Source organism: Hyla sarda, chromosome 9, assembly GCF_029499605.1.
Source record: "Hyla sarda isolate aHylSar1 chromosome 9, aHylSar1.hap1, whole genome shotgun sequence".
In the NCBI taxonomy this organism is placed as follows: Eukaryota; Metazoa; Chordata; class Amphibia; order Anura; family Hylidae; genus Hyla; species Hyla sarda.
The window spans coordinates 3423425-3438472 of record NC_079197.1 but is presented as its reverse complement, the minus strand read 5'-3'; the positions used below and the strand labels follow the sequence as shown (position 1 = coordinate 3438472).

General features: G+C 42.8%; 1 protein-coding gene across 1 annotated transcript in view; it reads right to left on the bottom strand.

Annotated features, from left to right (window-relative positions):
* Window positions 1-6740: 6740 nt before the first annotated feature.
* The window catches only part of EXOSC2 (exosome component 2), a gene marked incomplete in the record, with an annotated part of 13360 nt that continues 5052 nt past the window's right edge, over window positions 6741-15048 (bottom strand). The window contains 6 exon segments of the mRNA XM_056540641.1: window positions 6741-7198; window positions 8996-9124; window positions 12484-12660; window positions 12740-12808; window positions 14064-14129; window positions 14322-14399. Of these exon segments, the coding sequence (XP_056396616.1) occupies window positions 7118-7198; window positions 8996-9124; window positions 12484-12660; window positions 12740-12808; window positions 14064-14129; window positions 14322-14399 (600 nt within the window).

The window sequence follows — 15048 nt, the reverse complement described above, 5'->3', positions numbered from 1 at the left end:
CTGTACACAGTATTCCATGAGCGGTCTGACCAGTACTGTACACAGGATTCCATGTGTGGTCTGACCAGTACTATACACAGTATTCTATGTGTGGTCTGACCAGTACTGTACACAGTATTCTGTGGTCTGACCAGTACTGTACACAGTATTCCATGAGCGGTCTGACCAGTACTGTACACAGTATTCTATGTGTGGTCTGACCAGTACTGTACACAGTATTCTATGTGTGGTCTGACCAGTACTGTACACAGTATTCCATGTGCGGTCTGACCAGTACTGTACACAGTATTCCATGTGCGGTCTGACCAGTACTGTACACCAGTATTCCATGTGCGGTCTGACCAGTACTGTACACAGTATTCCACATGCGGTCTGACCAGTACTGTACACAGTATTCCACGTGCGGTCTGACCAGTACTGTACACAGTATTCCACGTGCGGTCTGACCAGTACTGTACACAGTATTCCACGTGCGGTCTGACCAGTACTGTACACAGTATTCCACGTGCGGTCTGACCAGTACTGTACACAGTATTCCACGTGCGGTCTGACCAGTACTGTACACAGTATTCCACGTGCGGTCTGACCAGTACTGTACACAGTATTCCACGTGCGGTCTGACCAGTACTGTACACAGTATTCCACGTGCGGTCTGACCAGTACTGTACACAGTATTCCACGTGCGGTCTGACCAGTACTGTACACAGTATTCCACGTGCGGTCTGACCAGTACTGTACACAGTATTCCACGTGCGGTCTGACCAGTACTGTACACAGTATTCCACGTGTGGTCTGACCAGTACTGTACACAGTATTCCATGTGTGGTCTGACCAGTACTGTACACAGTATTCCATGTGCGGTCTGACCAGTACTGTATACAGTATTCCATGTGCGGTCTGACCAGTACTGTACACAGTATTCCACGTGCGGTCTGACCAGTACTGTACACAGTATTCCACGTGCGGTCTGACCAGTACTGTACACAGTATTCCACGTGCGGTCTGACCAGTACTGTACACAGTATTCTATGTGCGGTCTGACCAGTACTGTACACAGTATTCCACGTGCGGTCTGACCAGTACTGTACACAGTATTCCACGTGCGGTCTGACCATTACTGTACACAGTATTCCACGTGTGGTCTGACCATTACTGTACACAGTATTCCACGTGTGGTCTGACCAGTACTGTACACAGTATTCCACGTGTGATCTGACCAGTACTGTACACAGTATTCCATGTGTGGTCTGACCAGTACTGTATACAGTATTCCATGTGTGGTCTGACCAGTACTGTATACAGTATTCTATGTGTGGTCTGACCAGTACTGTACACAGTATTCCATGTGTGGTCTGACCAGTACTGTACACAGTATTCTATGTGTGGTCTGACCAGTACTGTACACAGTATTCTATGTGTGGTCTGACCAGTACTGTACACAGTATTCTATGTGTGGTCTGACCAGTACTGTACACAGTATTCTATGTGTGGTCTGACCAGTACTGTACACAGTATTCTATGTGTGGTCTGACCAGTACTGTACACAGTATTCCATGTGCGGTCTGATTAGTACTGTACACAGTATTCTATGTGTGGTCTGACCAGTACTGTACACAGTATTCCATGTGTGGTCTGACTAATGATTTGTACAGCGGTAGAATTATTTCCTTGTTGTGGGCATCTATGCCACTATTGATGCCCCCCATGATTTTATCAGCCTTGGCAGCAGCTGCCCGACACTGGTCACTACAGCTAAGTTTAATGTTAACTAAGATTCCCAAGTCCTTTTCCACATCAGTTGTCCCAAGTGTTCTCCCATTTAATACATAATCCCAGCCCGGATTGTTCCTCCCTATGTGCATTACCTTACATTTATCAGTATTACCTCATCTGCCACTTCCCAGCCCTAACCTCCAACCTATCCAGATCCATTTGTAACAGTGCACTGTCCTCTATAGTGCTATCTACTATATACAGTGCACTGTCCTCTATAGTGTTTACCACTTTAAAGAGTTTAGTATCATCCGCAAAGATTGCTACTTTACTATTCAACCCCTTTACAAGGTCATTAGTAAATATATGAAATAGAATAGGAACCAAGACTGACCCCTGTGGTCGCCACTAGTAACAGTCACCCAATCAGAATAAGTTCCATTAATAACCACCCTCTGTTTCCTATCACTGAGCCAGTTACTTACCCACTCACACACATTCTCCCCCAGCCCGATCCTTCTTATTTTATGCACCAACCTTTTACGTGGCACTGTATCAAATGCTTTGGAAAAATCCAGATATATGACATCCAGCAATTTCCCTTGGTCCAGTCTGGAGCTCACCTCCTCATAAAAGCTTATCAGGTGACAGGACCGATCCCTCATAAAGCCATGTGATATGGAGTCATACATTTATTTTTATCAAGATACTTCAATTGGGAGAATGTCATATGGTCAGATGAAACCAAAGTAGAACTTTTTGGTAAAAACTCAACTTGTCGTGTTTGAAGGAGAAAGAATGCTGAGTTGCATCCAAAGAACACCATACCTACTGTGAAGCATGGGGGGGTGGAAACATCACGCTTTGGGGCTGTTTTTCTGATAAGGGACAAGGACGACTGATCCGTGTAAAGGAAAGAATGAATGGGGCCATGTATCCTGAGATTTTGAGTGAAAACCTCCTTCCATCAGCAAGAGCATTGAAGATGAAACGTGGCTGGGTCTTTCAGCATGACAATGAACCCAAACACACCGCCTGGGCAATGAAGGAGTGGCTTCGTAAGAAGCATTTCAAGGTCCTGGAGTGGCCTAGCCAGTCTCCAGATCTCAACCCCATAGAAAACCTTTGGAGGGAATTGAAACTCTGTGTTGCCCAGCGACAGCCACAAAACATCACTGCTCTAGAGGAGATCTGCATAGAGGAATGGGCCAAAATACCAGCAACAGTGTGTGAGAACCTTGTGAAGACAGAAAACATGTGACCTCTGTCATTACCAACAGTGTGTGAGAACCTTGTGAAGACAGAAAACATGTGACCTCTGTCATCTCAACAAGTATTGAGAGGAACTTTTGTTCTTTTACCAAATACTTATTTTCCACTATAATTTGCAAATACATTTTTTAATAATCAGACAATGTGATTTTATGGATTTTTCTCATTCTGTCTCATAGTTGAGGTTATAACCTATGATGATAATTACAGCCTCATCTTTATAAGGGGGAGAACTTGTACAATTGGGGGCTGACTAAATACTTTTTTGCCCCACTGTAATAGAGTGGACCTTCATAGTCACAATGTAAGCAGGTCTGCAAAGGATTCTGGGAATACGGAACCATAGGGACGGTCAATACAGATGTCATGCAGCTTTCTAAGACATCATCTTATTTTTGTTACTGTAATATAAATGACATAATACTTTCGTTTTGGTTTTTTTGGGGAAGCAGATATGAGACTAAGTGGCGAAAAAAGGGAAACGATTAGAAGATATGGACAGGAAATGTCACTGTGTTCTATAACTTCGCCGATCCGAAGGGACACCGATTTGTAGGGACAGCCTTATAGGGTCACTAATGTGTAGGGACAGCCTTATAGGGTCACTAATGTGTAGGGACAGCCTTATAGGGTCACTAGTGTGTAGGGACAGCCTTATAGGGTCACTAGTGTGTAGGGACAGCCTTATAGGGTCACTAATGTGTAGGGACAGCCTTATAGGGTCACTAATGTGTAGGGACAGCCTTATAGGGTCACTAATGTGTAGGGACAGCCTTATAGGGTCACTAATGTGTAGGGACAGCCTTATAGGGTCACTGTCAAGCAATTAAGGACTTTTTTTTTTATGATTACGCCATTGATCTTGCAGCATAATCATGTCTATCTGTTTACTCTGTGCAGTGATAAGATAAGAATGGGAGGTCAGAGGTCAGGCTCAGGCCCAGATGATATCATGGAGCAGAATAAGAGGCAGCACTGGAGATATGGGGTCTTTCCATAAACTTGAAATGTTTCTAATTGTTCTTCAGAGACCAGAGAAACATCTGAATATCAATGGGTAGCAAAATCAGCTGCAGAAAATACACAGCAAAACACGGCACATGTGACCCAAAATATGAATTCTGAATCAGGGTAGAAAGTAGCCAGGGTTTAGGGAAATAGACTGGGAATACATGGCAGCTATGTTGGCCTTATAGGGTCCAAAATCCAGAGGCCTAAACCCAACATGACCGGAGATGAATCAGGAAGCCCCCATTACATGAGGCAGCTAATCCCACCTAAACTGTCTGTATGGCTGACAATCTAATGGCCATGGGTTTGTTACCAGATAATCTGCAGCTCCAGGATCAAAAGAATATTTATCTTTGTCCAGTTCTGGAGTAGGAGGATTTCTAGACCACTGGATTACGAAGATAAGTAAGGTGGGCTAACCATAGACAACATGGTCTGATTATAGATGGGTGTTCCCCATTCTGTGGCCATCCAGCTGTTGCAAAACTACAACTCCCATCATGTTGGGAATTGTAGTAGTGGAATAGCTGGAGACCCCCAGTCTAGAGTCAAAGATTACCAGTGTTTCCTAAGCAGTGTGCCTCCAGCATGCAGGGAGTTCTGGTCTTGCAACAGCTGGAGGCACACTGGATTACACAGTCAGGATAGGGTCACGTGCCGTATTTTGCTGCACATTTTCCCACATCTTTAAGTCAATGAATACCAAAGTCAGCGGCAGAAAATATGGCAATAGTAAACCAGCCCTAATATAAGTGTACAGACGAGCCAATGCAAAAAAACAAGTATCTGTAATAAAATAGTCATACAAAGGAATCCGACATCAGAGAATCTTCTACTGTGCTGCAAAATAACACATCGCATAATAAAAAATACAAGTGTCGGCGTGGATAGTATGTGACCCCCAGATGCTCCCATCCCCAGTGACAGCCCCATCCTGTGGAGTTGCAGTCATCGGCATATACTTTGGCGCTGTAATCGGTAGAGCCGTGCTCGTCTCTAACTGTAATCAGCGTGCGGGTCATTAATTTATGACAGCCGTACAGCGCTGATGTCAGCAGCTTTAATTAAAGGCGCCGCTTAGCTGGATGTAAATGAGCTCACTGCAGCGTCCCCAGGTCTGAATCCTAAAGTGATAAATACGGAGGAAGGTGGAGGAGCCGACCTGTGCACAATACATGTGTTATAAACCATTAGATCACTGTCTCCTAATCAGCTTGTAGTTTTACAACAGCTGGAGGCACACTGATTGCATTATCTAAGGCAGTATTTCCCAATCAGGGTGCCTCTAGCGGTTGCAAAACTACAGCTCCCAGCCTATGGCTGTCCAGCATGCTGGGAGTTGTAGTTTTGAAACAGTCGGAGGTGCACTGATAGGGAAAGTTCATTTAAAAGTTGCAGAACCTTTCATTATTTAATGCAGGGTTTTCCAACCAATGTGCCTTCAGCTGTTGCAAAACTACAACTCCCAGCCTACTGCTGTCTGGGCATGCTGGGAGTTGTAGTTTTGCAACACTTGGAGGCGTAGTGGTTTGGAAAAGTTGCAGAAGTGCATTGTCTAAGGCAGTGTTTCCCAACCAATGTGCCTCCAGCTGTTGCAAAACTACAACTCCCAGCCTATTGCCGGAGTTGTCGTAGTAGGAGGCGACTGATAGGGATAGTACATTAAGTTGTAGAACCTTTCATTATTTAATGCAGGGTTTCCCAACCTATGTGCCTCCAGCTGTTGCAAAACTACAACTCCCAGCCTATTGCTGTCCAGGCATGCTGGGAGTTGTAGTTTTGCAACAGCTGGAGGCAGAGAGGTTTGGAAAAGTTGCAGAACTTTGCATTATCTAAGGCAGTGTTTCCCCAAAGTTGTGCAACTTTTCCAAACCACTGCCTCCAGCTGTTGCAAAACTACAACTCCCAGCATTCCCGGACAGCAATAGGCTGGGAGTTGTAGTTTTGCAACAGCTGGAGGCACATAGGTTGGGAAACCCTGCATTAAATAATGAAAGGTTCTACAACTTAATGTACTATCCCTATCAGTCGCCTCCTACTACGACAACTCCGGCAATAGGCTGGGAGTTGTAGTTTTGCAACATTGGTTGGGAAACCCTGCATTAAATAATGTAAGGTTCTGCAAATTTTAAATGAACTTTCACTATCAGTGCGCCTCCGACTGTTGCAAAACTACAACTACCAGCATGCTGGACAGCCATAGGCTGGGAACTGTAGTTTTGCAACAGCTGAAGGCACACCGATTGGGAAACACTGAATTAGATAATGAAAAGCTCTGCAACTTTTTCTAACCAAAGTCCCGACCATAGCAAAACTACAAATACCAGCATGCCCGGACAGACAAAGGCTGTCCAGGCATTTCGGAAGTTGTAGTTTTGCAATAGCTGGAGGCACCCTGGTTGGGAAACACTGCATAAGCTAATCTGACACTTTTTTCCATAAACAGCGTGTCGACTGTTGCAAAACTACAACTCCCAGCATGCCCAGACAGCATTTGGCTATCTTGGCATGCTGGGAGTTGTAGTTTTGCAACAGCTGGAAGCACCCTGGTTGGGAAACACCAACTTTTTAATGAACTATCCCTCGAATAGCCGTCCTAACTTAACGCAGACCTGTCCAACATATGACTGGTCAGTAAGATAAGAGGACAGTAGGATAAGGAAAGGGGCAGAGATTGGGGAAATATATATTAGTGATTTTTCCAGCAAAAAGTTGTCAGCAAAGACCCTCCCCTCCCCCCCCCCCCCCCCCCCCCCCTCCACACACAGTGATTGACAGGTCTATGTGTATACACAATCCAGAGCTGTCAGTCAGTTTTAGGGATGGGAGCAGGACTCACATTCTAGCAGCTTTTTGCATGAAAATATAAATCCAATCATTGAGCCGAATGTTGACTGAGCTCGGGCCCCTCTATCACCCTGGAACGCCCCATTGTGACTGCCGCTCCGGCTGCAAACAGATTTGTATATGAATTGAGGAAAGTCTAAGTTTATAAGTCTGTATAAGTCTCTGGACCGGAGGGAAGATGTGGAGCCATGAGCACAGTGCCCCGCAGTGGATATGTAGTAACATTGCAGAATTTGGGGTTGCCCAGATGTTGAGGCTCCGGTCAGGTGCTTCACTAACCCTCCTGCTCCACCAGCCGATGTCTGGTCTCCAGCACAATGTCTTCTATCACCTCTGACTTTAGGAGATCCTTAATCTGCCGGATTAAAAAAAAAAAAAGGTAGAAGGACGCTGTTATAGACAGGATATATATATATAAATAAATAAATAATATATATATGCAAATCAGCTCATTACATCACCTTTTCAGGCAATGTTCCCTGGCATCAGTTTAGCTCCAGATACGGAATATAAAAAGCTAATCGGGATTAATGCCAAGCCAGAACTCTCTCTCCAAAAGGAAAGGGCACCCATCTGCAGACAGCTGTTTCGGGGTACTTGCCCCTCGTCAGTACAGAGGGAACATTGCCTGAAAAGGTGATTTAATGAGCTGATTTGCATATTCCCCTACCCAGAATGCCAGCGGAGTGCTTAGTGGCCCTTGAAAGCTCTGTCACACCAGGAGTGGTGAACTCTCCCTGAGTTAAATACTCATCCCGTTTAATATACACACACATATATATACATATATACACACACATATATACATATATACACACACACACACACACACACACACACACACACAAACACACACACACAGTGCTCCCTAAAATTACAATATTAATTGGTGCCAGGACGACCATTGTATGTTGAAACCATTGTATGTTGAAACCATTGTACGTTGAGACCAGAAATCTATGGAAACCTGGTAATTGGTTCTAAAGGCACCAAAATGTCATCCAAAAATAGGATAAAGTGAGGATTAAAGAAAAATAAGTAGATAACTAATATAGATAAAGCAAATCCTTACATATAAAAGTAAGAAAGATCTGCTGGGAGCTGTAAATCACTGTCCATGTCAGTGTTTCCCAAGCAGGGAGCCTCCAGCTGTTGCAAAACTACAACTCCCAGCATACCCGGACAGCCTTTGGCTGTCCGGGTATGCTGAGAGTTGTAGTTTTGCAAAAGCTGGGGGCACCCTGCTTGGGAAACACTGGTCTATGTAGAGGACAGAAGCTTCTTCGGGGTCCTGTACAGAACACACAATGTCCTTAAAAAGTAACATGGAGCCACCCTCACCTGGTGTCCAAAGGAGCAGCTAACCCTGGCACAGGTAAAGTGTACAGAACATGTAATACCTCCCTGTACTGTAGGGGGCGCTACCAGACACCAGTCAGTGCATACAGTTCAGTAATACAGGTAAAGAGTACAGAACATGTAATACCTCCCTGTACTGTAGGGGGCGCTACCAGACACCAGTCAGTGCATACACTTCAGTAATACAGGTAAAGAGTACAGAACATGTAATACCTCCCTGTACTGTAGGGGTCGCTACCAGACACCAGTCAGTGCATACACTTCAGTAGTACAGGGGTTTTACCAGTGAATGCCCATTCTGATTGGTCTGTTCTTCCAGCCATTGACACGTTACACAGATCTGGACTGTCCGTACATTGTATGTTGAGTCTGGTTTCAAGTTATGATGGTCCAGAAAAGACCATTGTATGTTGAGGCCATTGTAAGTTGAGATATTTTACCACTGCTTGTATCATAGAGTACAATGACAGTACAGACGGCCACATGGGTTCTGTCATCACACAGATAGGATGATAGAAACTGGACAACTGACCCATAAGAGGTTTTACGACTCAGACGTTAACCCATTGAATTCTAGTATTTCAACATTGATAAGCAGTTAGCCGCTTATCCCACATGTAGCTGAAACCTCTATAACAAAGCAGGCAGGTTGGGTGATACCTTCTTTCTACATACTGGTCCCAGCAAATGGAGCCCCCCTTTATATTCCTATAACCTTGAATGTTACGGTAATAAACCCCCATAAACCCTATAGAGCCCCCCACCCTGTATACTCCGATCTGTGAGCGCGCACCTGGTGGGGCAGAGACGCCTCATAGCAGTACAGGATGCTGGTGTCGTACAGTAACATCTTCTGGGAGGACAGCGCCAGGATGCAGTTCCTCAGACGCGAGATCACTTCCCGATCCGCGAGCGCGATCGGCTGCAGAAAACGGAACAGTACGGAAGGTTATTATGAATCCTCATCACTGTGGAATGGAAAGTTCTGCTTCTACTAAGAGTTTCAATTCCTCTATATATTCATCCAAAGGCTAATAAAAAGTTATGACCTAATACTTCACGGATGAGGGATTTGTTACAATGGGGAAGATTTATCAGAACCCGTCCAGAGGAAAAGTTCTCCAGTTGCCTATAGCAACCAATCAGATCGCCTCTTTCATTTTCACAGGCATCTTTAAAAATGAAAGAAGCGATTTGATTGGTTGCTATGGGCAACTGTCCCACTCTTCCTGTGCACAGGTTTTGATATATCTCCCCCAATGTGTCCAGTGTAGACAATTCCCTGTGAAGTAAACACATCAGCCCAAGGTAATTGCCGATAACGTCCAAGATCGTGAATATCGGCCAAACCAATAAATCGGTCGATCCCTAGTATACACTGTATATAGCTGAATACAATGTATGGAGACCATAGAGGATTATATACACTGGATACAGCTGAATACAATGTATGAAGACCATAGAGGATTGTATATACTGTATACAGCTGAATACAATGTATGGAGTCCATAGAGGATTGTATATACTGTATATAGCTGAATACAATGTATGGAGTCCATAGAGGATTGTATATACTGGATACAGCTGAATACAATGTATGGAGTCCATAGAGGATTGTATATACTGGATACAGCTGAATACAATGTATGGAGTCCATAGAGGATTGTATATACTGGATACAGCTGAATACAATGTATGGAGACCATAGAGGATTGTATATACTGGATACAGCTGAATACAATGTATGGAGTCCATAGAGGATTGTATATACTGTATACAGCTGAATACAATGTATGGAGACCATAGAGGATTGTATATACTGGATACAGCTGAATACAATGTATGGAGTCCATAGAGGATTGTATATACTGTATACAGCTGAATACAATGTATGGAGACCATAGAGGATTGTATATACTGGATACAGCTGAATACAATGTATGGAGACCATAGAGGATTGTATATACTGTATACAGCTGAATACAATGTATGGAGACCATAGAGGATTGTATATACTGGATACAGCTGAATACAATGTATGGAGACCATAGAGGATTGTATATACTGGATATAGCTGAATACAATGTATGGAGACCATAGAGGATTGTATATACTGGATACAGCTGAATACAATGTATGGAGTCCATAGAGGATTGTATATACACTGGATACAGCTGAATACAATGTATGGAGACCATAGAGGATTGTATATACTGGATACAGCTGAATACAATGTATGGAGTCCATAGAGGATTGTATATACTGGATACAGCTGAATACAATGTATGGAGTCCATAGAGGATTGTATACACTGGATACAGCTGAATACAATGTATGGAGTCCATAGAGGATTATATACACTGTATATAGCTGAATACAATGTATGGAGACCATAGAGGATTGTATATACTGGATACAGCTGAATACAATGTATGGAGACCATAGAGGATTGTATATACTGGATATAGCTGAATACAATGTATGGAGACCATAGAGGATTGTATATACTGGATACAGCTGAATACAATGTATGGAGTCCATAGAGGATTGTATACACTGGATACAGCTGAATACAATGTATGGAGACCATAGAGGATTGTATATACTGTATATAGCTGAATACAATGTATGGAGACCATAGAGGATTGTATATACTGTATATAGCTGAATACAATGTATGGAGTCCATAGAGGATTGTATATACTGGATACAGCTGAATACAATGTATGGAGTCCATAGAGGATTGTATACACTGGATACAGCTGAATACAATGTATGGAGACCATAGAGGATTGTATACACTGTATATAGCTGAATACAATGTATGGAGACCATAGAGGATTGTATATACTGGATACAGCTGAATACAATGTATGGAGTCCATAGAGGATTGTATATACTGGATACAGCTGAATACAATGTATGGAGACCATAGAGGATTGTATATACTGGATACAGCTGAATACAATGTATGGAGACCATAGAGGATTGTATATACTGTATATAGTACTGTATATAGCTGAATACAATGTATGGAGACCATAGAGGATTGTATATACTGGATACAGCTGAATACAATGTATGGAGTCCATAGAGGATTGTATATACTGGATACAGCTGAATACAATGTATGGAGTCCATAGAGGATTGTATATACTGGATACAGCTGAATACAATGTATGGAGACCATAGAGGATTGTATATACTGGATACAGCTGAATACAATGTATGGAGTCCATAGAGGATTATATATACTGTATATAGCTGAATACAATGTATGGAGACCATAGAGGATTGTATATACTGGATACAGCTGAATACAATGTATGGAGACCATAGAGGATTATATATACTGTATATAGCTGAATACAATGTATGGAGACCATAGAGGATTGTATATACTGGATACAGCTGAATACAATGTATGGAGACCATAGAGGATTGTATATACTGGATACAGCTGAATACAATGTATGGAGACCATAGAGGATTGTATATACTGGATATATTTTAATAACAAATACAATAAGCATCTTTAGATAATGTAAAGTTCTGCAACTTTTCCTAACTAGTGTGTCTCCTACTGTTGAAGGACTACAACCCCCAGCATGCCTGTACAGCCAAAAGCTGGGAGTTGTAGTTTTGCAACAGCTGGAGGCACACTGGTTGGGGAACACTTCATTAGACAATGCAAAGTTCTGCAACTTCTTAATGAACTATCCCTCGAGTAGCCTTACAGCTTCTAACTAAGGGCAGTAGGATATGGACATATTGTTTCTGTTTCCCATGGCAACCAAAGCTCAGCTTTAAAGGGGTACTCTGGTGGAAAGCCATTTTTTTTTTTTTTTTTTTTTTTATCAACTGGTGCAAGAAAGTGAAACAGATTTGTAAAGTACCTTCTTTCCAGTCTGACCACAATGCTCTCTGCTGACACCTCTGTCCATGTCAGGAACTGTCCAGAGCAGGAGAGGTTTGATATGGGGGATTTACTTCTACTCTGGACAGTTCCTGAAATGGACAGAGGTGTCAGCAGAGAGCACTGTGGTCAGACTGGAAAGAACTGCACAACTTCCTCTAGAGCATACAGCAGCTGATAAGTACTGGAAGGGTTAAGATTTTTTTATAGAAGTAATTTACTAATCTGTATAACTTTCTGGCACCAGTTGATTTTAAAAATTTGCACCGGAATACCCTTTAATGTCTTAAACAGATCCGGTAAAATAAAAGCTGCGCTGTGATTGGCTGCTGTGTGTAGCATAACGTGACGGGCAGCAGTGTTACCTCCAGATTAGTAATGAAGCCCCCGGCCTCCTCCTCCGTCTGCTCCGGGGTTGGGAAGAGCCAGATGAAGCCGTTGTTGCCCAGGATGACAGACGCCCCGCAGGGCAGGTTATGGAAGTGGGTCTTGCGCCTCTTTATTAGCGATGGCGACACCTGCACCAGGCTGCCCTGTCCGAGCTGAGAGGAAAAACAGACGGGTCACCAGAGGGTGGAGGGCATCACCATCCGAATATACACAGACACATGGACGCCTCACCTTGCCATACTTCAGACTGCGCGTGTGGAGGGACAGCGCTCCGTCAGAGTACACCGCCTGCACCTCCGCCTGAGCCGCAGAGTTAAGGGGCCGCAGCGTCACAATTTGGGATATATACAACTTTTTCATCAGTTTTTATTCTCTTTATTTTTGTGGGGCTAAGTGTTGGGGGGTTGAAGAGGAGGAGACAATGGGGTTAAAGGGGACCGACCCTTCTACTGCAAAAGCATTTAGTTGCCAAAAGCCCTTTGTTGGTTTGTTTCTTTGCCCATATCATGCACACCCACCATCACTAGTCATACAGCACCATCTGTTTCATTCCAGCACAGCTGCATCCATGTGTTTCATTACTGTAACAGGGTCATATGATCACCAGCCTGACCCACAGAGAACGTGTCAGAAGAAGTGATCAGTCCTGGGTCATTTCTATAAATATATCTATATTAGCTCTATCTGTATACTGCTGCTATCTCTATGGAATCAGGATATATAGTAGTTATATACCTCCCCTCCATCTCTATCTGTATACTGCTGCTATCTCTATGGGATCAGAATATATATAGTAGTTATACACCTCCCCTCCAGCTCTATCTGTATACTGCTGCTGTTATCTCTATTGGATCCGGATATATACTAGTTATACACCTCCCCTCCAGCACTATCTGTATACTGCTGTTATCTCTATGGGATCCGGATATATAGTAGCTATACACCTCCCCTCCAGCTCTCTGTATACTTCTGCCATCTCTATGGGATCAGGATATATAGTAGCTATACTCCTCCCCTCCAGCTCTATTTGTATACTGCTGCTGTTATCTCTATTGGATCCGGATATATACTAGTTATACACCTCCCCTCCAGCTCTCTGTATACTTCTGCTGCTATCTCTATGGGATAAGGATTTATAGTAGCTATACTCCTCCCCTCCAGCTCTATCTGTATACTGCTGCTATCTCTCTATGACCGTTATACACCTCTCCAAGACAGTGTTCACACATTGCATTTTTGTAATCACAGTAAAAGCTTAAATTTTACAGCAATTGTGCAAATAAAAAAACAATGTCATTGTTACCACGATTTTGCAAAAATGCAGCAAAAAGCAAAAATGCAGTAATAATTCAATGTGTGAACACATCCTGAGAATTCAGAGCTTCATAACACCCCTCAATTGTGATTACAGGTCACAGTCACCAATTGTAGTTTTGCACCAGCTGGAGGCTCCCTGGTTGGGAAACACTGGTCTATACAGTCAATCAGGGGTCACGGCACCTCCGTTCTCGGGATCAGTGGGGGTCAAAGTGTTCAGACACATATGGGAGGATACACTGATCAGGTCGCCTTCCTGCAGGTAGCTCCTCATGGCAAGTTCATCCTCAGCCGACCTCCTCCTCTGAAACACAAGACGTGAGATTAACCGAGACACAGAGGGTAAGACCGCGAGTCTGCGCACCCACATGGCGGATTATCCACAGATTAGTAACGGTACAAGAACCGCACATAGAAACCAATCAGCACAGTGATAAAGGTTCTATAAGGATAAAATGGCGCCATGTAAGTGCACGGGGCACAAAGAGCAACTCACCAGCTCCCCGCCAGGAAGATTAACTGAGGACAGCAACAGCACCGAGTCCAGACGCGAGTTAGTGTCCACTTTCCACCGTTTTGCTGCACCTAGTAAAATCCACAGGGGGCAGTATTATAGTAGTTATATTCCTGTATATAGGGGACAGTATTATAGTAGTTATATTCTTGTATATAGGAGCAGTATTATAGTAGGTATATTCTTGTATATAGGAGCAGTATTATAGTAGTCATATTATTGTATATAGGAGCAGTATTATAGTAGTCATATTCTTGTATATAGGAGCAGTATTATAGTAGTTATATTCTTGTATATAGGAGCAGTATTATAGTAGTTATATTCTTTGGTATATATATAGGAGCAGTATTATAGTAGTTATATTCTTGTATATATAGGAGCAGTATTATAGTAGTTATATTCTTGTATATAGGAGGCAGTATTATAGTAGTTATATTCTTGTATATAGGAGGCAGTATTATAGTAGTTATATTCTTGTATATAGGAGGCAGTATTATAGTAGTTATATTCTTGTATATAGGAGGCAGTATTATAGTAGTTATATTCTTGTATATAGGAGCAGTATTATAGTAGTTATATTCTTGTATATAGGAGGCAGTATTATAGTAGTTATATTCTTGTATATAGGAGGCAGTATTATAGTAGTTATATTCTTGTATATAGGAGGCAGTATTATAGTAGTTCTTGTTAGGAGCTATTTCTTGTATAT